The sequence below is a fragment of the Lynx rufus genome, unplaced genomic scaffold (genome assembly GCF_022079265.1).
Source record: "Lynx rufus isolate CCGP_SWC_20201006 ecotype Redwood Valley unplaced genomic scaffold, mLynRuf1.p SCAF_7, whole genome shotgun sequence".
Lineage (NCBI taxonomy): Eukaryota > Metazoa > Chordata > Mammalia > Carnivora > Felidae > Lynx > Lynx rufus.
In genome coordinates, this window is record NW_025814889.1 from 72,563,972 (window position 1) to 72,586,430 (window position 22,459).

Genomic DNA, 22,459 nt, shown 5'->3' on the forward strand with positions numbered 1-22,459 from the left:
GTGTTTCATTAATCCCAACTGATTTGCGCTTTATTATCATTACAGTGTGTTCAGTAATTTCACTTTGTAGGCATTACAACCCCTATTTTTTTTATCCTGAAAAAGCTGGGTGACATAAAGAAAATAGTAGATTGGTGTTTACAATCAGTATTATTGCTGTGTAATTCACAAGCCAGTCTTCCCCACAATGACTTTATTAAGCCAAATGAGATGTGTAATCTAAGGTGCTTAGGGACAGAAAGCTTCCTTAATTATGCCCGTCTGTCCTTTGTGATTTTGATTGCTTTTATTCTTCATTTCTCTGACAGCTGTATTAACCTCTCAAAAGAGATACGAATAAAATTCCAGGTTCTGGGGTGGAATAGAGGTTCTTATCCCCCAGCATCATTCTCCACCAGTAGTAATAGAATCACATCCATCTTTTTCATGATGTACACAGATCCTCAATGATTACAGTCATTTTGGCTTTACTAGAAGTAGGTTAAAAAAAAAAAAAAAGATCCAGGTTACAATGCCGCTGAATTTGTTCCCCTAGAGACAGAAGAATTTATAGCACAGTCTGAAGTATGACTGGGCATTTTTCAGAGCCAAAAGAGTCTAGTTTGGTTATTTTGTGCTGCTAAATACAAACTGTAGACTATAGAGCATGGCACATAGTTTAGGTTCACATATGTAAGGCTTTCCAACAAGGCACATAGATCACTTTTAGTTAGAAATTGTGTGACCTTATATTTCATTTTTTCAACAAGTATTTATTGAACAATGGCCATGTCAGGCAGTATGCAATATTAACTTTCTTTCATTTTAACATGGAGGACAGCGCTACCTTAATTTTTTTTTAAATGTCAAGAATGCTGTTGCTTATCTAAGTGTAAATTCTATGGAGAAGCAAAGATGATGATTTTATATTAAACAGATTTAAGCAATCTTAAGTAGTCTTTTCCTGATATGTGTCTGTTTGACAAATACTGTGCATATGCTAATTTACTTTAGCTTCCTGACAAACCCAGAAAACTGGTTTGATCAATTTTTAAAATATTCCACTAGTTCTTTGTGAATTGCCTTGCCAAAGGAAAATAACAAGAACTGTCTTATTAAAGTAACTCCAAGGTGATAGATTAACATGTTTAAGCAAATAAAAATGTCCTATCCTTGATTCAGCTGTTTAAGTATTTATAGTGAGTGGTAAAATAGAGGGCATTATAAACCAACTCCAAGGTCTACCAATTATCTTGAGAGAAATCAGGTAAATATCTCAGGAGTTCTTTGTAAAGAACTAGATAAAAACTAAAATAGGATAAATTAGTACAACCTTTCTGGAGGGAAGTATGGCAATACATATTAAAGAACTTAAAATTGCATGCGTTCTTTGATTTAACAATTCTGCTTCTAGGACTTTATCCCAAGGAAATAATAATGGATGCACAAAGACTGTTCTACAATGATTTTCATAATAGTGAAAATTAGGAACAACCTAAATATCCACCAATTTGAGATTTGTTAAATAAATTACAGTACATCTCTCCAAGAGAATATTACCAAGTCATTAAAATGAGACTGAAGAAAAGTATTTCTAAGGTTTTCTGCATCTATAATATTCACATGTGCTGTATACTCTTATCAGTGACCTCCCTTATTATACACAGAAATGAGGGAAAAGCAAGGAAATGTAAAGATGTATTCACAACTTTCAGAGAGTGAAGAGGACACACACACACACACACACACACATATTCTCTTACACACATATACACATTCATCAGATATCAGAAAAGGTAGTCTGAGGACCAGGATGACCAAGCAATACAGGAGAGTCAAGAAGAGGGCTGAGTAATTCAACATTAAGGTCCATTTCTTGGAGTTCCAGTATAACAGTGTTATTGGCGACCCACTGGAGGATTAGGGGGTCACTGGTGCACACAGTGTGGAGGCCAAGTGGATTGAGGTTAACTAGTTTTGTTTAGATATTAAGCATTAAAAAAGAGAGATGGACCTCTAAAGCCTGCAGGGGAAAGAGAGTTTTATTATTTATTTTTTATTTATTTAATGAAATAAGGGAAGTTGAACAAATTTAAAGGCAGAAAAAGAGGATATGGCTAACATGTCTATAAGGTTTATTATGGGTCAAGCATGATGCTGAGGACTGTTTACTCATGATCATATTCAATCCTTAAAGAAACCTGGGATAAAGCTATTTCTTGTCCAATTTTTGAAATGAAGCCACTGATACTGGTATGATTTAGGTTATTTGTCCAATGTCACAGAATCTGGGTTTGAATTTTGACTCTGCATCTAACCATTATGTCATTATTTTCCAAATGGAAAACCAAATTGGTAGGAGCTAAAGGGGCGATTTGGTAGAGTAAAATCTGAGAGGAGAGAGTCCCATGAAGCCATTAAGGAGTTGTAGCGTCAATTTAGGCATTCCATAGAGGAGGAGACATGTCTTCTGCAGTTCAGCATGTTACCACAGTCATGGTGATACAGCTGATACAACCAAGACAGGAGTGGTTTGTGTTTGGTATGTTGGATGACAGAACCGCTCTCCTTTGAGGTTGGTTCATTTCCAGTTCTCTAAACCATCCCCCTTTGTCATCTAATAATTCAGACTCCAAGGTATCTGGAAATCACTTGATACTCTGGATGTCCCTGAGCTATCTTGTGCTAGCACACTCCAGAATTAAACTGTATCTCTTCTTTGTTATACTCTATAATAATTGTAAGTAAAAGTTCGTGGAACATTTTGCGGGGGCTCAGGAAAGGGGAGCTCAGTTGCTACAGTCAGTAGCAACTCAATCCATTCCTGTATAATAGGCAGCCATCGATCCACCATCCACTCAATTTATTCATTCATCAAGCATTTATTGCAGGTTTTTTATAGGTCTGTTCTAAGTGCTGAGGATCTCAAGATTAAAAGACACATCTCTAGAGGCAGGGATGGTAATCGAAGAGTAGGTAGGGCCATGGAAGGATTTAATATTCTTTTATAATTTTTTTTTTTTCAACGTTTATTTATTTTTGGGACAGAGAGAGACAGAGCATGAACGGGGGAGGGGCAGAGAGAGAGGGAGACACAGAATCGGAAACAGGCTCCAGGCTCTGAGCCATCAGCCCAGAGCCCGACGCGGGGCTCGAACTCCCGGACCGCGAGATCGTGACCTGGCTGAAGTCGGACGCCCAACCGACTGCGCCACCCAGGCGCCCCGGAAGGATTTAATATTCTTAAGGATGGGAAACGTTTAAAGTGTTTGTTGGCTGAGGAGTAAGAGCAATGAAGAGGAAAGAATAAACAGAAAGAGAGAAGATATTGCTGAGAGCTCAAAAGAAGATAGGAAAAGGATGTAGTCTTGTTACTGCAGGAGAGATGGCAGCTAGCTATTGATAGGTAGAAGGGAAGACACTAGCAGGGGTTCACGTGAGTGGCTGCCATTTTCTCTGCAAAGAAGGAGGCAGGGTCACTTGCAGAGTGTGCAAGTCTAGAGTTAGGTGTGGAGTGTGAGGATTACCTTGAAAGTTTGGAACAGCTCCCTGGTGGATGAGTAGGGGCCAGGAAGGAGTGGACCTAACTGTAGTGGTAACTGTGAATTTGTAAGAACGCCAGTTAACACAGGTGATTTCGTAATGCCAGCACTTATTAAAATAGCCATTTAGTCACCAGGGAAGTCCCTCTTTTGACGGATTCTCCTGCTCTTCTAACTAGAAAGACATTTGTCTACAAGAGTGAATATCTTTGGGCCTGAGCCTTCACGTTCTAACTGAAATTTTTCCTGACTGACTTATAAGGGATACAGAAGACACAGTCATGGATCCTGTTAATGAGACAGTCTGGGTTGCCCTTTGTACAGCTTCAGGATGAGTCATCTTCCCTGAAGGAGAAGAAGTCAGAGTGTCTGGTCTACTCAGAATACCCACCCCCTCCCCTGTACAGTGATTTAGGTTTTAGGCTAACAAGTTTTCCCTAGTTATGGTTACTGTATCAGTCAGGATTCTGCCGGCAAGTAACAGAAATGAGCTCTAACTTAAGCAGACAATGAGTTCTTCCGAAGAATGTTAGGGAGCTCACAGGTTCTTCTGAAGGGTTAGACAAATAAGCCTGGAAACCAGGTATTCAGGAGCAGCACTGACCGGCAATGATGCCCACGATCTGCCATAACCTCTACTTCTGTTCTCTCTGGGACCGGCATTCACTCTCCCAATACCCAGCAAGATGAGTTCTGCTTGGCCCAGCTTCTTTGTGTTGCCAGCTTCAGAGTGAGAGTCTGGAGTGCTTGGTCTGATGGACAAGGCCTAGCTCGTATGCAAATAGCTGAACTTCACAGGAGACCAGGAAGGAGAGTGTCTGAGTTTTTATCTACTCTAATGGACATGGGCTCTGGGGAGAGTTGAAATGTTGGGTGGCCATAAAGAACAACAAATGCCCATTACAGTATCATGAAACACATGAAGAAATGTTTCAGCCCTTCCATATTGGAAGGTCGTAGGTCACTGGGTGCTGGTTTCTCTATAGTCCCCCTATAGCAAACTATTTTAGATTCTTCTTTTACTCTTCAGTACTTTACAGGATGCCTCTCAGGAGTGTTTGTAGAATGAATTAAGAAGCATTTGTTGAATATGTTCTTTCAACAAGCATGTATGGAGCAAATACTCTGTGGCAAGCACTATGTTAAACATTGTTTACAGGATCGAAGAATGCTTTTAAGCAATAGTAAAGAAAGGTGCAGTCAGGTACAAGGACTGGACCACCATGCCAGAATGAAAATGTGGGTTAGGATCTAGACTGAAGAAATACTGCTTAGGTAGAAGCAGGATGAGTCTGAAGGAGCTTCCCAAGTTGAAGCTGGGGATATGGCAGGTCAGGTCGCTTGTTCATATTTAGGGAAGTTGGTAGCACTTGCTGGGTTTTCTCTAAATGACCATTGCACGCTCAAATTGTAACAAGCAATTAAAAGTATTACATTTGGAAAGCCCTTAGACCGGTCTCTGCCATGTTGTAAGTACTGTATAACCGTTTATTAAATAAATAAAAATTAAAGCAATGTTCTGTTTCCATACTTCCACAAAATATGTTAGGATTCCATTTGGACTCAAACTTAGCCAAATACTAGGTATATTTTTTTCACCTTTGGTCTTTGTCATACAGCACCCTCTCTTTTCTATTTATTAGCCACTTTCCATGTTCTAGGCACTTTGATAGCACAGCAGCTCAGCCACTGCTCTGCCCCTTCACAATTGGCAAGTTGTGAACAGTGCTCCCTGGGCAAAGTCGCCTGACTGCTGGATTACCAAGGCCATGATCCACTAATTCCCCTATCTTGTTAACTGCTGAAATAAAAAAATGTCTATTTTTAAAATATTTTCTTAACGTTTATTTATTATTGAGAGACTGAGAGAGACAGCATGAGCAGGGAAGAGGCAGAGAGAGAGGATGACTCAGAATCGGAAGCAGGCTCTAGGCTCTGAGCTGTCAGCACAGAGCCTGACGCGGGGCTCGAACTTACAAACCATGAGATCATGACCTGAAGTTGGACACTTAACCGGCTGAGCCACCCCTAAGAAATATCTTTTTTTTTTTTAATCTAGCTTTTTCAGTTGTCTTCAGTGGGAGCATTGGTCCAATTAACTTTCTGTGATGACTAGAAATGTTAATTCTAGTATATGTGTTTTGGGTGGTTTAAATCATACAATCCTCATGAGACCCTCAAAAGGAAGAGTGAGGTTTTTTTTTCCATTCTAAAGAGGAGGAAAATGAGGCACAGAGAGTTGGTTTCCTGCCAAGGGTCAAGGAGCTGATAAGTAATGGCACCAGGATTTGAACACAGGCAGTCTGCTTTCAGGGTTTGTATGCTTCACCCCGTCTTCACTCATTTTCCTGCTTTCATGAAGCACTATAGCTGTGTCATCCTCACAAGTGTTCTTTTAAAAGGTTAAACAAGTTTCTACCTCGACATGATTTCCTTACAGCTTAGGACACAGCTTGACAAAAGCCTAGCCAGGTACAATTTAATATCAACAAATACAGTATATTCTGCATCTTTTCAAATAGCTGTGTAACATGGATGGAGTTGTTATTGATGAATTAGTTCCCAACTTTTGTAGATTTAGAGGACTGTATCTTCATGTGCATTTCAGTCTTGCAGAGAAACATTCCTTTGAATTTTGTCAAATTTGTTTGTGTTATTTTATTGAATTTGTTCAAGGCATGTAGAGATGAAATATACATATCCAAAAATTGGACCATTTGAATGTCTGATATGTCTAGAATGTCAGATCTGGGCTAACTGGTAAATAACATCAGTGAATGGGACTCAAACTCCATTTGTGTGCCAAAACGCTTATAAGTTAAAAAAAAAAAAAAAGTTTCTGGAATTGTGCTGAAGCCACAGACTTTTATGCATCCCAAATAGCCAGAAATCCATGGAGACAACCAGGGCCTTCCAGAGTGATAAGTGAGTCTAAGTATACTCCGTGGCATTTCACCTTGGAATCTAATACCCACAAATCACCAACAGCCAGAGCACCTTCATTGCTTATGTGCCATTTTGAGCAAATATATCTCTTCCTCAGATACAAACTGGTTTTGTTTTTTTCTTCTTTGTAAATTTATTTTGAGAGAGAGTGCATGCATGCATGCACAAGCTGGGGAGGGGCAGAGAAAAAGAGAGAATCCCTACCAGGTGCTACGCTGTCAGTGTAGAATCCGATGCCAGACTCAGTTCCACGAACCCTGAGATCATGACCTGAATTGAAATCAAGAGTCCAGCACTCAACCAGCTGAGCCACCAAGCCACCCCTGGTTTTGTTTTTCTTAAAAAAGACTTTTTCTGCCCTTGGTAAAACTAAAGGGCCTAACATAGTTTCCAATTTCTTTTGACAGAGAAAAAGAAGAGCATATGAATCTAACCTCATCTGTGGTGGCCTGCAGTTAGAAGCGACAAGATCGGTAAGTGTTGGACCCTTCCCAATCTTTGGCTGACTTTTGCTCTTGGGAACCTGCGTGTGTTTTGCATTTGAAACTTGCAACTCCAGCCAGGCCCTAGTTGTAGGCTGGGACAGAGAGTCCGTTAAAATCTGCGTTATAGAAGGTGTGTTTGTTTCTGATCAAAGTCAGCACATCTTTTTTAATAGCCAGAGAATGTAATACTGAATGCATGTATAAGTGATTGTTTTCTTCTTTTATATACAAAAAGCAATCATTTACAAAAAAAATAGAAAATGTAAGAATAGCAAAAATAAAAATCCTTTGTATTTTAATCATCCATAAATAACCTTGTGGTCCTCCTAAATTCTTTTATTACCCAAAATATATACATTTTTCCCTTTCAAAAAGGAATTATTTCATGGTTGTATAATTTGCTTTTCTTCCTGTTAATGTGTAGTAAATGCATTTCTACATCAACATCTTTTTCTAATGAACACATAATATGATATTTAACAGATATATAATACATTGAAGAATCTTATAATAGGTTAGAAATTTTTAAATTATCATTAAACTAACACTGCAATGAATATTCTAGTGTTTTTCTTTTTAGTCACCAATTTGGATGGAATGATGGGCAAATTAACAAGTTTGTTTTTCTTTACTTAAAATAGTAGTAATTTGGGGACCACCTGGATGGCTCAGTCGGTAGAACATCTGACTCTCGATCTCAGGGTCGTGAGTTCAAGCCCCACATTGGCATGGATCCTACTTTAAAAAACAGTAATTTTATGAGGGGAGTATGATAAGGAGTGTTTAATTACTTGCTCAATAATTTGAACCCAGAAATTATCTTTAAGGCAAATATGTATGATGGCAGGCAAGACGGTTTTTATTTTATCTCCACTTTTCCCAGTGTCCTGTGTTTTAACTGCCAGCAACATAAGAAAAATCCGTGTGTTTTAAAATTATGAAAACAATTGTTTGGTTTCCTGGTTTGTGTGTTTGTTTTTCCAATGTAGATTTTGGATGATAAGCTTGTATTTGTAAAAGTACATGCCCCATGGGAAGTGTTATGTACGTATGCTGAGATAATGCACATCAAATTGCCTCTGAAACCCAATGATCTGAAAACGCGGACCTCAGCCTTTGGTAATTTCAGCTGGTTTACCAAAGTCCTCCAAGTGGATGAAAGTATCATCAAACCAGAGCAAGAGTTTTTCACTGCCCCATTTGAGAAGAACCGGATGAATGATTTTTATATTCAAGATAGAGATACTTTCTTCAATCCAGCCACCAGAAGCCGCATTGTAAGTCTAAACCAAGTTCAGTTGCTGTCTTGGAGTGATTTGGAACATGCTGTTTGAATAATTAGTGGTCTGGTTTGCTTGGTTTATTTTTGTTTTTAAAAACTGCCCCCCGCCCCCCAAAGAAAACAGATTCTAGTTACAATAGTAAAAAATGGTTTGTTAGTTACACAGAATAAAGCATGCATTCTATTTTGGAATTTTTTTTAGGTTTACTTCATCCTCTGTCGGATCAAGTATCAAGTAAGAGACAATGTTAAAAAGTTTGGGATTAACAAACTTGTCAGCTCTGGGATCTACAAAGCTGCTTTCCCTCTCCATGATGTAAGTCAAATGGCAAAAATGAAATGAGAGAAGGGCTAATCTTCTTGAGCTTGAGTTTCTTCTTCCGTAAAATGAAGATAGTATATTGCAAGACTACAAGCTCATTTAGGGCAGGAACCAGGGTGTTTTGTTCACAGCTGAATCCCAGGCAAAGAGAAGGCCCTTGGTTTAAATGAGTGAATGAACGAAGGAATGAAACCATAGCTGTCCCATAGTTCACGTGGAAAGCAGTGCAGTTTAACAGTTAAGAGCATGGACTCTGGGCCTTGCTCTCCCACTGTCTAGCCAGATGACCTTATAAAAGTCATTTAGCGTCTCTGTTCTTCAGTGTCCTCATCAGTAAAATGGGGATCATAATCATACCTACCTAATAGGGTTAGTTGTCATGAGGATTAGTGAAATTAATCCATGTCACATGTTACAGCCATCCTTGGTGTAGAGTAAGTACAATGTAAGCGTTGGCTACTTTCCTAATTACTGACAGATGTTATTATCAACCAGAAAAGTATTCAGTTCTTTTAAAGCAAAATATGTGTTAGATCTTCTTGTGTATCATTTTCTGTCACAGACGTTTTCCCCCTGAAATATCTTCTCGCTGTGCCCTGGAATATCACAAGGCTTTTAAAAAGGCATCTGTCAGAGTTCTTGTCGTGATGGCAGTACTGCATAGTGTTGACATTTTTTAAGGACTGCGCTCGGAGATGACAGCAGCTCCTCAAATTCAAGAGCACTTCTCTGGCCGATAACATCGTTCATGAAATGAAAATTTTAAAATGTGGCTGCTTCAGACCCTTAATGATTCCATAAATGCAGGGATGTTCTATCGAAGCTCTTTAAATAAATTCTGTCATTGAAATAAATTAAATACAATATTATAGTGCACGGTTGCCTTGTTACATTCACGATCATTTTATCTGAATCTCTAAGACCAAGAAAGCCAAGAGTGAGGTTGATCATTGCTACCGTGTAGTACATGTTCTTGTGGATGAAGACATTATTGAAATGTACTGTATATGATAATAAACTAGGACACAAAAGAGCCACATGATACACATGTGTAAATAGAGAACAGCGAGCTGAGTGGAGAAGGTTCTGAGCTTCCTGGCTAAGAGACCCAACATGGCAGCCCGGCCTGACAGTCCACGTGTTTTAAATTTCAACCCAGAAAAATTAGTGATTATAACATGACATGAACTTTGGGGACACTTGCAAATAGCTGTCATGAATATTAATCAGGGATGCCAGAGTTCAATGGTATTCAGTTGGTATCTGCCCATGCCCAGTTCTTTTCCACAAAAGCTTCTTTTAGGTGCAGTGATCCCAAATCCAGGCTAAGGAATGGCCTCCTGTAGTATTTGGAAGGGAAGTGAATGGTAGTCAGGACCCATGTGAAGGCTTAGCTGGTACAAGAGGAAGGAAAATGAGTCAGATTGGAAGAGTGACTGAATTTATGTAGACGCAGGAATCTTTGTTTCTTTGAATAAGCTAAGTGTGTAACATGTCAAAGTTCTTTGTGTTTTATATTCTACGTGTTGTCACAGAATAACTGCTGAATTGGGGGGGGGGCGGGTACAAAGATGCTGGGGTTTTAGAATTGACCTTGGCACTAACTAGTTAAGGCCCTGGTTCCCCCGGGCATCTAAGGAGGGTGCTGGATTATCAGGTGTTCCTGCACTGTGGCAATTTGGGCATTTGAATAGCCCAATTTTTAACTGTTTAGGAGTGGCACATTTATAGGACATAAAGCCTCTCTGGGTCTCCCACCAGGTACCTGAGGTGTTCTCCAGGATTGTAACAACCAAGCATTCCTCCCCACCCACATTTTCAAATGGCCCTAAGTGATTAATAATACCATTGGTTGAAAAACACTAAAAATTAGATGATCTTCCAGTAAGTGAGTGCCCCTTATTCAAATAAATGCCTGTGAAGTCTGAGTGCCACATTGACTGAACAGATTTGTGAACACATAGTGATTGTATGTTCCCTTGTTTGCTTCTGCTTCATAGTGCAACTTCAGCCATAAGTCAGAAGATCTCAGCTGCCCGAACGAACGGTACCTTCTGTACAGGGAGTGGGCTCATCCTCGAAGTATATACAAAAAGCAGCCCTTGGATCTTATCAGGTGAGGTGTTGTAGAGAGCATGCCAGTGGGAGGACTCAGGATTGCTCTAATGGCATCTAAGGATGACAGTATACAAAGAGTATGGCCAACCGGGGAAGCTCACCCGCTGAGCTTCATTGCCTAGGGTTTTTACTGAAGCTTCATTATGTAGGCATGACTCATTGAATCACTGCCCATGTGGCTCGGTCTCCAGCCCCTTCCTCTTCCAATATGCTATGGCTCAAAGCTCCAACTCTCTAATCACATGGTTGGTCTTCCTGGCATGGCCAGCCTGCATCCTGAGTAATCCCATTAGCACAAACTAGGGGCCCTCCATGAGTCACCTCATTGGCATAAACTGTTAGGTGTAATCCCAAGGGTTCATCATGAATAACAAAGATATTCCTATCTTGGGAAAATCCAAGGTTTTTTTTGTTTTGTTTTGCTTTTTAACATTTATTCATCTTTGAGAGACAGAGAGAGAGAATGAGTGAGAAAGGGGCAGAGAGAGGGAGACACAGAATCCGAAGCAGGCTCCAGGCTCCGAGCTGTCAGCACAGTGCCTGACGCGGGGCTCGAACTCATGAACTGTGAGAGGAAGCTAAAGTCAGACGTTCAACTGACTGAGCCACCCAGGCGGTCCAGGAAAATCCAAGGTTTTAGAGGTTATGTCTCAGGAATTGGGAATGAAGACCCACCATATTCTTCATTACACAGGAGTAGATGTTAGATTTAGCTTAAATTGTATGGTGAGGTATACAAGTTTTCATGGCTTTCCTGTATCTGCTATTAGAAACTATTTCACTATATCTAACAAGGTGTAATGACTAGCTCAGCGCTTGTTTTTCTCAAAGCACTAATGTCAGCTGCTCTCTAGAAGTTTTTGATGTTCGGATAAGGCTGCTGGAGATAGACCAAAAATAACCAATAAATAAAAATAAGGAAGTAAACAAAATTTCTGATTGCAATGAAGAAAATAACAGTGATGAGGTGAAGGGAAGGGGGTGAAAAAAGTTCTGTTTGAGCAGGTGACATGAACGGACACATGGATAGTGAAAAGGATCCAGAGTTTTGTGGATTTAGAAGAAGTCATTCCAGGAGTAGGGGCAGCTTGTGCAGTGGCCCAAGCCACAGGGACATCGGCAAGTTTGAGGAGATATTGCAGACCCGTGCTACTTGAGAAAAGAGAATCATGAGACACAGGTTAGAAGGGGGTAGCAGGAGTGTGGAAAAGCATTTAGACATTAAGTACAATGAGAAGCAGTTGTGATATTTTAGATATTCAAATAATTTTACCTGATTCACATTTTGCAAAGATGGTGTGGAGAATGGATGACGGGGGCCACAGGAAGCAGGGAGCCCAGGGGGTAAGCTGTGAGGGTGGCTAGTGAAGAGCTTTTGGGAGCACAGTTGGAATGTGTTAGAGGGGGAGAGTTGACAGGTCTTGGTTATGGGTCAGATGTGGAGAGCGAGGAGAGTCTGGTTTCCCCCAGGTTGGCCTAGGGCCCAGGGCCTATTCTTTCTACCATACGTCAGTACCCACCTACTTGGGAAAACCACTTGACCTTAAAAGTGAGAGTTTCAAAACACTGAATAGTTTTTGTTTTGCTTTGTTTTACATTTTATTATGGGAAATTTCAAACATCTACAAAAGGAGAGATAATAATATAGCAAAACTGCATATGTCTCCCCCAGCTCTAAAATTGTGAACCCATAGCTAGTCTTGTTTCATTTTTATCTCTGCCTCCTTCCCATGCCTTTCCATTGAAGCATGTTGAAGAAAATCCCAAATATTGTTATATTTCATTAGTATCTATTTCTAAATGGCAGGGTCTCTTTTAAATGCAACCTGAATATTTAAAGTCATCAAATAATCAGTGTTCAGATTTTCCTGATTGTCACAAAAACTATTTTTTTAAACAGTTTTTTTTTTTGTTTAAATCAGAGATCCAAACAAGGTCCAAATGTTGCAATTAATGTATCTCTCAATTGTCTTCTAATCTATGAGTTTCCCCTATTTCTTTCTTATTTTCTTATACTTGAGGAGGTTCTCCATTCTCTATATTGCTGATTTCATTCTCCCTTGTGGTGTCGTTGGATTTGTTCCTGTGTTCTGTGCATTTGCTTTCGCTAAGTAATTTGAGCCTCATTTAAAAGTTTGATCTGGGGGCGCCTGGGTGGCTCAGTCGGTTAAGCCAGTTAAGACAGCTAAGTCGGTTAAGACAGTCTCTCTCTGTCTCAAAAATAAATAAACATTAAAAATAAATAAATAAAAAGAAATAAATAAAAATTTGATCAGATTGCGGTTTACTTGGTACAAGAATACTTGGTGTGGGAGTTTCATACTTATGCCAGAAGGTATATAAGATCCTGTTTCCTTTTGTGTGTGATGATAGCAGCTGTTAATGGTCATTGCTTAGATTCATTTCATAAAGGATTTTATTTTGCTATTTCATTTGGTCATACTCGAACTTCTTCATTTTTTAACTAGATTACAATTATGAAGACGCACTTTGCTCTCAACTCTGGGTATCCTATAGAATAAAAATTTAAAAGAAGATGATTGTACATGTGTAAACATTTGAAGCTGACATTCATGTGAGATTAGTTTGCTTTTTTTTTTGTTTAATGTTTATTTTTAAAGCGAGAGCATTCACAGAAGCGGGGAAGGGACAGAGAGAAAGAGAGAGAGAATCTCAAGCAGGCTGCACACTGTCAGTGCAAAGCCCAGCCTGGGGCTTAATCCCACAAACAATGAGATCATGCCCTGAACTGAAATGGAGAATCCATGCTTAACTGACCTAAGCCACCCAGGTGCCCCAGATTAATTTTCTTTTACGTTAAACCTGTAGCATTGGCAGGGTGATGGGTTTGATGGGTTTTTAATCATTCTTTATGGGGTTGTTGTTTTTGTTTTTCTGGTAAAAGAACAATTTCCCCACTATTTTAAGTATATTTTGCTAAGAAAAATACATTTTTTAACTATTCTGTGTCCCTGGTCCACATGCTCCGTTCATTGCTTCTCCCTAATAACCCCTGGAGCATTCAGGCTGTTAAACCTTCATCTATGGTCTCCAGGGATTACCAGAAGGGAAACGAGTTCTTTCCCAAAAAGCAAACCAAACAAACCAAAAAAAGCAACCTGGAGGAAACAAGATTTAAAAACAAGAAATTTTTTTAATGTTTTACTTATTTTTGAGACAGAGAGAGAAAGAGCATGAGCAGAGGAGGGGCAGAGAGAGAGGGAGACACAGAATCCAAAGCAGGCTCCAGGCTCTGAGCTGTCAGCACAGAGCCCAACACGGGGCTCGAACTCATGAACCGCGAGATCATGACCTGAGCCGAAGTCAGACGCTTAACTGACTTGAGCCACCCAGGTGCCCCTGGAGAAAACAAGATTTTGCACAGGAAAAGAAAAAATTTCCCCCCAAACTGCCATTTTTACCCTCAGAGTGAGAAAAGAAGCTGTGATATTCGTAATGCAAAGACAGGAGTTGTATAGGAAAGGGTCATTCCAAAGGTAAAATGTAACTCTTGAAATTAAAAATGTGATAGATCGGAAAAACCCCAATTGCAGTGTTAGAAAATGAAGTTGAAGAAATTGTACAGAATATAAAGCAAACATATAAAGAAATAGAAAATAAAGGGGTAGGTGCAAAATTAAAAGATCAGGACGTGCAGTGAACAAATAATAGCAGTAGGAACAAGAACAGAGATAATGTAGAGAGGAAATCAGGTGTCTGAAGAACTGTATTAAAGAACTATAGAGAGCATGATGGGGTCACTCATGTTAAGCAATGATGTCGGGAATCAGGAAGACAGCCAAAGGTGATGAGCTGAGGATAGACAGCACCAGGACATGCTGGTGGTACCAAGAATCAATAATTAGCAAAGCCAAGAGATGATGGAAGAACCAAGAACTGATAATCACTAGAACCAGAAGAGGCCTGGAAAGGCTAAAAAGACTGATTATACTCCTTTAAAAAGGGAAAACTTCTGCAGCGAACTGTCAGATTCTCCAGATTTGGACTCTTCCTTGCCTGACCACATTTGAAAGGCAATGGGCCCATTGGTCTCTGAACATAACAAAGACCCTCCTCGGCTTGCATATAAGAAGCAGTAACTGGGGCGCCTGGGTGGCGCAGTCGGTTAAGCGTCCGACTTCAGCCAGGTCACGATCTCGCGGTCCGTGAGTTCGAGCCCCGCGTCAGGCTCTGGGCTGATGGCTCGGAGCCTGGAGCCTGTTTCCGATTCTGTGTCTCCCTCTCTCTCTGCCCCTCCCCCGTTCATGCTCTGTCTCTCTCTGTCCCAAAAATAAATAAACGTTGAAAAAAAAAAATTTATAAAAAAAAAAAAGAAGCAGTAAGTGACTCGAAGGGGCTGGGTCCACATCTCAACTGTGCGCTCATGGACTGACTGCATTTGGTTCATTAATTTCTCACCCTCATTGTATCTTGTTTGTTGTGTGATTTTGTATCGTATCTTGTCCCATGTGGCATGTATGGAGCCAAATTAAATGCATAGTGAAATGTCATTGAGTTTGGAGTCCTGAACCTGTTACAATTGTGCAAATCCTGCTTTATAATGAATAAAGCTAACAGTAGGGAAAGACACAACTCATGTGTATGTGGCTTTATAGCACGCTCAGGACAAGAAGTAAATGTGATGAGTCTCCAGGTGGAAGGATCCTACTGAGTACTGAGCCCAGAGGATAAAAATAGAGCCAGCCAGTCACCACACCATAACATCTCAGGACACTGACGACAAAGAGAAGATCCTGAGAACCTTCAGAAAGAGAAACAGCCTTCATTTGAAAGAGCAGGATTCAAAATAACACTGAACTTCTCAATGACAACACTGCAGGTAGAAGAAAAGAGAGCAGTAATTTCAAATTTCCAAGGGAGTTGATTTTTCACTTTACAGTTCCATGTATGGTCAAGCTGTTAATTAAGTGCAATGAATTTTCACAATTTAAATGTGCAAGGTAATGCTCCACCAAGAAAGAGAAAAACATGGCTTTAGTAAACAGAGATTCCCAGCATGAGAGAGGAACAGAGAGATCCCAGGTGACAGCTCTGTGGCAGGGCTAGAGAATCATTAATCCAGATTGGAGAGGATCTGATAGGATTTATTCAAGGAGGTGAAACTGATCAACTACCTCATATGTTTGAACGTGCTGAGAAAGTTACACCTTAGGTCAAAGTCTAGGGCTGAATTGTTGGTAAGTACACAGAAAATTAAGCAATGAACCGCCATGACAATTACTAGAACAATTTGGCCCTTACTGAATATATATTTATAACTCTGATTAAAAATCAAAGCTCAGTTTTTAGAAATTGGTGTTAAGAATTGGGATGTTTTTGGCAGAGAGAGATAATGATCAGAGTATCACATTTGAAGGGATCCTTATTATACCCAGCCTTTCAGCAAGAACTTGGAAGCAGGTTTCTGTTTGAGATTAAAAAGTTCTTTCTGATCTTTTTTCCTGCAATATAATGTGGATGCCTTTAGAAATAATGAACTCCCTGTCACGGTAAGTATCCAAGCAGGGACTGCCTTACTAGCTCTGTATAAGGCAGAATATTTTTACTACCAAGGGACCAGTAACTTCTAAGATTCTTTCCACTTTTAAATGTGGCATTTCCAGTGTGAATGGTTGATAAGAGCATATTTCAGAAAGCCTAACAGCCAAGATGTTGCAAACCCATTGCCAAGCTTTTCTTTCTCAGGCACTACCCTGAGCCTGTCATTTGCCTGCAGTCTCTGAGCCAGACGGCAAAGCCCCAGTCACATAAAAATGGAACACTTTGTTCACCCTGACTCCTGATTCCATGTCTGTGTCAGCCCTTCCTTATCCCCAGGGATGTGGCCTACACTCAGGCAGGCTACAACCTATGGAGCTAGTTTCACAGTTTCCCTGTGACCACGGGTTCAGCCCAGAGATGTTCCTGTGTGAAATCCCCCAAGACTCCAGGTTATTCTCAGAGCTTAGTCCCTACCAGGCTAAGTCCAAGGACCTCAGCCCAGCTCCATACTGAACAGGAAGTCTCACATAGGCCTCTAAGTAAGCTAAGAGCTTAAGTAAATCTACAGCTTGTATGGGCCAGTAATGAGCCAAGAGAGAATCCGTCTAAGAAAGCATCCGCAAGAGTCACCAAAACAATCACCTCGCTGTGCTCTTCTCACCCCTGTGCACTTTCTTTATGCCTAACTGAAACTGTCTCCCTCTCAGGAACAATGTGGCAGGCACTACTTCATGCCCTGCATCCTTTCTTCCAGTTGTGCCTCCCTGGCCTCTTTTCATTGACCAGTTTTTAAAACCTAGAAAAAATGGAAGTGCTAGATGTAAGGAGTCCAGGGCAGGGGATTCCTCAGTCATTATTAGTGACTGATCAGTCACTTTCTTGTTATAATTTGTGATTTACATTACATTTGTTCCAAGGAGGTTCCCTAGATAAGCAAAAGCCGGTAACTGGGAGCAGATTGTTCATGTTTACTTGTTTCATGCATATTAAAAATAATCTCTTGGAGAACGTGTCAAATGTGATAGTCTTTACAAAGAACGACGGTAACGTTCTCTATTTGCTCACCGTTTAGCAGTTTTTCCTTCCTTTGCCCTATTCTAATTAACTTGGCTTCACCAATCTGACCAGTGATCAGTACTTCTATGATATGTAAAATACTTGTTTCCTAGTGGAATTTGGGGTCTCTATGAAAATGAATATTTTTTTAAGCATGAGTCAAGTAAGAAGTTTGAGCTTAAAGCCTCCTGTATTTAAAATCAGACATTAATATTAGAATGAACCTGCAGAGGGGTTCCGTGTGACTTCTAAAGCCAATTTCTGTCTTCAGGAAATATTATGGAGAAAAGATTGGAATCTACTTTGCATGGCTGGGATATTACACTCAGATGCTCCTCCTGGCAGCGGTAGTGGGAGTGGCTTGCTTTCTCTATGGATATGTTAATCAGAACAACTGTACATGGAGGTAAGTCGTGTTTATTCCTTGTTACCATGCTGAAAAGTTGATTGGACATAAAATTAGTTTCAGGGTCTTAGACTGTTTTTGGTAAAAGAAAACTCACAGAGCACTTACTGCCTTGGATGATCTATCCCTTTTGTCCTGAGCATAATAACTAAGTGAAGTGGAATTTTTTTTTTTTTTTTTTTTTTTTTTTTAAGATAATGCAGCCCAGTTTCTGACAGGAATATTACCCTTAGGAAACATTCCAATTTTTTAAGACAATACTTTGTTTGAAAAAGAGAGGCGGTCTGGAAGGAGAATTGTCCTTGAACTTCTGGCCCCCAGAGGAATGCTTCACTCAGCCCTACAGATTGTGAGCCAAGAGCAGCTTTGATTTCTTCAGGGTTTCAATAGCAAAACTTGATAAAATTGGTGTTTTTGTGCTTTTTTAGAAATAACTTTTTAATATATATTAGGAAATAGATGTTTAAAAATTCAAGTAAACAGTACTTTTGTTTCTGTTTTACTTTTTGAAAATTAGCCCTTACAGTGTTATGGAAAAAAAATAAGTGATAAACAATTAGTTTATGCTTGATGTTAGAATTAAAATACCAGCTGCACTGTTTAAAGGGAAATGGATGCCAGAACACTGAGTATCACCATTACTATTCTGAATTGTGTCATTATTCCTCTGCTTTTGGTAGTCTCAACCTTTAGAAGGGATGCAGCACTGAACCAGGCGTTTTCTTGTGTTCACCTGGCCTCTCTCCAGCTCTGACAGCCAGATCAAAATTTCTGGGCACCAGCAATGAGCTAGCTGATGACCAGATTTTTCTAGCCCCAAGCATATCAGCCTGGCTCCCGAGACAGGAAGCTTACATGGCAGCTCTTATGTATAGGCATAATTATCCATTCTATTTAACAGCGAATTCTGAGCATTTTGTACCTATTATGGCTTCTTAGCTAGAAAGCTGCAGATGGTCTTTGAAGTACTCTTATCTCTTCACTGAAAATAAGAGTTCAGGGCCAAAGGCTGAATTTTGATACCTTGTGCCTAAATTTGTCTTTGACTTCTCCATTGTTTTATATACTGTTCCAACCAAAAAAAAAAAAAAAAAAGAAAAGAAAGAAAGCCATCTCAAAAATATACTTTCAAAGTGCAAGAGTAGCATTTTTACAAGGTTCTTGCATTGTGGCTGTTCTCATTACAATTCATTTTATAAAATCACCCTGACAGTCACACCATGTGTTTCTTACAGTTTCACACAGTTGAACTTACAGAAATCCAGGGGAGGGTCTTGGGGATAACTCCCTGTGCTCAGAATTATTGGGGCTTTAATTACTTACATGAAATATTTTTAAAGTATTCTAAGTATGTGCATTTAAATATTTTCAGTTAAGTTTATTGCATGCTGAGTAGATTCCCAGGAATAGAAAATGTATTGAAGGTATAAGGAATAATGATCTCTTACCAGTTTAAGAAAAAGAATATTACCATTACCCAAGCAAAGTGCTTCCTTTGACTGCAGTCCCTCCCTTTGCACTTTGCAAATAAGAACTACCCTAAATTTTGATTTTTATCATTCCTTTACATAGACTGTATATTCTTTATCACATATATTTGTCTCCCTACCAAATATATTTCTGTGTGCTTTTGAAAATATGTATGCGTAAGTGGAGGACACTATAGGTATTTCCTCTTGTATAAAAGGTCTGTTTGAACTTTATGTCCCCTTTAAACATAACAGCTTTATTGCAATAGAATTCACATACCGTAAAGTGCACCCTTTCAAAGTGTACAGTGGTGTTAAGTACATTCACAGAGTTGTGCACCTATCCCCACTATCTAATTGTGCAACATTCTCATCACACCCAAAGGAAATCAGTACCCATTAACAGTCACTCCCTAACCCCCTTTCTCTCAGCCCTTGGCAACCACTAATCTACTCTCTGTCTCTGTGGACGTGCTTATTCTGGACATTTCATCTACGTGGAGCCATACAGTAGGTAGCCTTTTGTGACTGTCTTCTTTCATTTAGCGTACGCTTTTTAAGGTTTATTCATGTTGTAGCTTCGATCAGTGCTTCATTCCACTTTGTGGTCAAATATGCCATTGTGTGGATCATACCATATTGTTTACCCATTCACCCATGTCAGTTTAGGCTGTTTCCACTTTTTGGCTATTATTACTAATTCTGGTTTGGACGTTCATGTACAAGTTGTTGTCGAAGAATATGTTCTCAGTTCCTTTGAGAATATATTTTTAAAGAAATGGAATTGCTGCAACAATGCACAGGAACTCTATGTTTAACATTTTGAGGAGCTGCCAAAATATTTTTCGAGGTGACTGCACCATTGTACATGTGTAATAGCAGTTTATGAGGATTCCAATTTCTCCACGTCCTCACCAACACTTGTTTCTGCTGGGTTTCAAAAATGCATATGTATTAGTCATCCTGGTGGGTACGACATGGTTGGTCATTATGGGTTTGTTCGTGTCTCCCTAATGCCTTCTGATGTTGAGCATCTTTTCATGTGCGTATCTGCCACTTGTATATCTTTGGAGAAACGTCTCTTCCTCCTCTGCTTCTCTTAGTTGTGTTGTCTTTTTATTGTCTGTTTTTAACTGTTCCTTATCCTGGATAAAAATCCCATATCAAGGGGCGCCTGGGTGGCGCAGTCGGTTAAGCGTCCGACTTCAGCCAGGTCACGATCTCGCGCTCCGTGAGTTCGAGCCCCGCGTCAGGCTCTGGGCTGATGGCTCAGAGCCTGGAGCCTGTTTCCGATTCTGTGTCTCCCTCTCTCTCTGCCCCTCTCCCATTCATGCTCTGTCTCTCTCTGTCCCAAAAATAAATAAACGTTGAAAAAAAAAATTTTAAAAATCCCATATCAAATACATTGCAAATGTTTTCTCCCATTCTGTGGATCGCCTTTTTCACTTGCTTGGTGGTGTCCTTCGAAGCACAACCGTTTTTAATTTCAATGAGTTTAGTTTACCTAGTATTTTGTTCCCTTACTGTTTGTGCTTTTGGTGTCATATCTTAGAAAGCTTTTGTAATCCAAATTCATGAGGATTTTGTGTTTATCATCTATAAGTTTTATAGATTTAGGTTCAGGATTCATTTTTTCTGGGTGTATATCCAGGTGTCCCAGCACCATTTTTAAAAAGACTGTTCTTTTCCTATTGGATTGTCTTGGCTCCATTGTCAAAAAACCAATTGGCTATAAGTGTAAGAGTTTATGGACACTCAATTCTTTTCCATTGATCTTTATGTCTGTGTGATCTGTATTTTTGCAAATACACACGAGATCGATTACTGTAGCTTTGTTAGTAAGTTTTGAAATTGAAAACTTTTTTTTTCTTTTTCAAGATTGTTTTGGCCATTCTGGATCCCTTACATTCCATGTTCATTTTAGGATCAGCTTGTCCATTTTTTTAAAAAAGCAAGAATTGGGGCGCCTGGGTGGCTCAGTCGGTTGAGCATCCGACTTCGGCCCAGGTCATGATCTCGCGGTCCGTGAGTTCGAGCCCCGCGTCGGGCTCTGTGCTGACAGCTCAGAGCCTGGAGCCTGTTTCAGATTCTGTGTCTCCCTCTCTATCTGGCCCTCCCCCGTTCATGCTCTGTCTCTCTCTGTCTCAAAAATAAACGTTAAAAAAAAAAAAAAAGAGAAGGAGAATAGCCAACATTTATTTAAAAAAAAAAAAAGCAAGAATTGCATTAAATTATTTTTAATTCTATTAACAAACTGTTTTGTATTTTTCAGTGTATAAGTTTCACACTTCATTTCTCAGATTTATTCTAAATATTTTATTCTTTTTTGATGCTATTACAAATGAAATTGTTTCCTAAATTTTTGGATTACTCATTGCTAGTGTATAGAAATATAATTGGTTTTTGTATATTGATTTTGTGTCCTGTAACCTTGATGGGCTGGCTTATTAATTTTAATAGTTCTTTGGTACATTTCTTAGAATTTTAATACACACTATATGTCATCTGGAATTGAAATAGTTTAACGTATTTCTTTCTAGTCTGGAGGCTTTTAGTTTATTTTCCTTGTGTAGTTGCCATGATTAGATTCGCCAGTACAATGTTCATCTTAAAAGGAAAGCATTCAGTCTTTCACCAGTAAGGATGACACTTGCTGTGGGTTTTTCATGAATGTTCTTCATCTAGTTGAGGATGCCTTGTTTTTCTTGTTATTCTGTTAAAACGGTGTATTAAAGGAGTTGATTTTCATGTGTTGAACTATCCTTGCATTTTGGGATACATCTCACTTGATCACAATCCTTTTTATATGTTACTGGTTTTGATTTGCTAGTATTTTTTTGAGGATTTTTGCATTTTTATTCATAGGAGATAATAGTCTATAGTTTTCCTGGGATGTCTTGGTGTGGCTTTGACATCAGTGTAATTTTGGTCTCACAAAATGAATTGGGAAGTGTTCCCACCTCTTTATTTTTAGAAGGGTTTGTGAAGCATTGGTGTCAGTTTTCTATAAATTGTTGATAGAATTAGTGAAGCCGTGTGGGGCTAGGCATTTCTTCACTGGAAGTTTTTGTTGTTGTTCTTTTAAACTACTAATTTAATCTCTTTCTCTTGATCCATTCAGACTTTCTGTTTCTTCTTTTCTTCTTGAGTCAGCTTCAATTATTTATGTCTTCCTAGGAATTTATTCTGTTTCATCTAGATTAATTTGTTAGCATATAATCACTCATAGTATTCCCTTATAATCTTTTTTACTTTTTTAAGGTCAATATTAATGTCTCTCCTTTCACTTTCACTTCTGAATTTGAAACTTTTTTCTTTTTCTTGATTAGTCTAGCTAAAGATTTGTCAGTTT

The 22,459-nt window shown here is 39.3% G+C and overlaps 1 protein-coding gene across 3 annotated transcripts in view; it reads left to right on the top strand.

Annotated features, from left to right (window-relative positions):
* The window catches only part of ANO6 (anoctamin 6), a 196,690-nt gene that overhangs the window by 120,930 nt on the left and 53,301 nt on the right, over positions 1-22,459 (top strand). For all 3 annotated transcript variants that reach the window (XM_047064841.1, XM_047064843.1, XM_047064842.1), the window contains 5 exons: positions 6,875-6,940; positions 7,942-8,229; positions 8,437-8,550; positions 10,557-10,672; positions 17,504-17,638. In XM_047064841.1, coding sequence (XP_046920797.1) covers positions 6,875-6,940; positions 7,942-8,229; positions 8,437-8,550; positions 10,557-10,672; positions 17,504-17,638 — 719 coding nt within the window. The remainder of the gene's footprint in view (positions 1-6,874; positions 6,941-7,941; positions 8,230-8,436; positions 8,551-10,556; positions 10,673-17,503; positions 17,639-22,459) is intronic.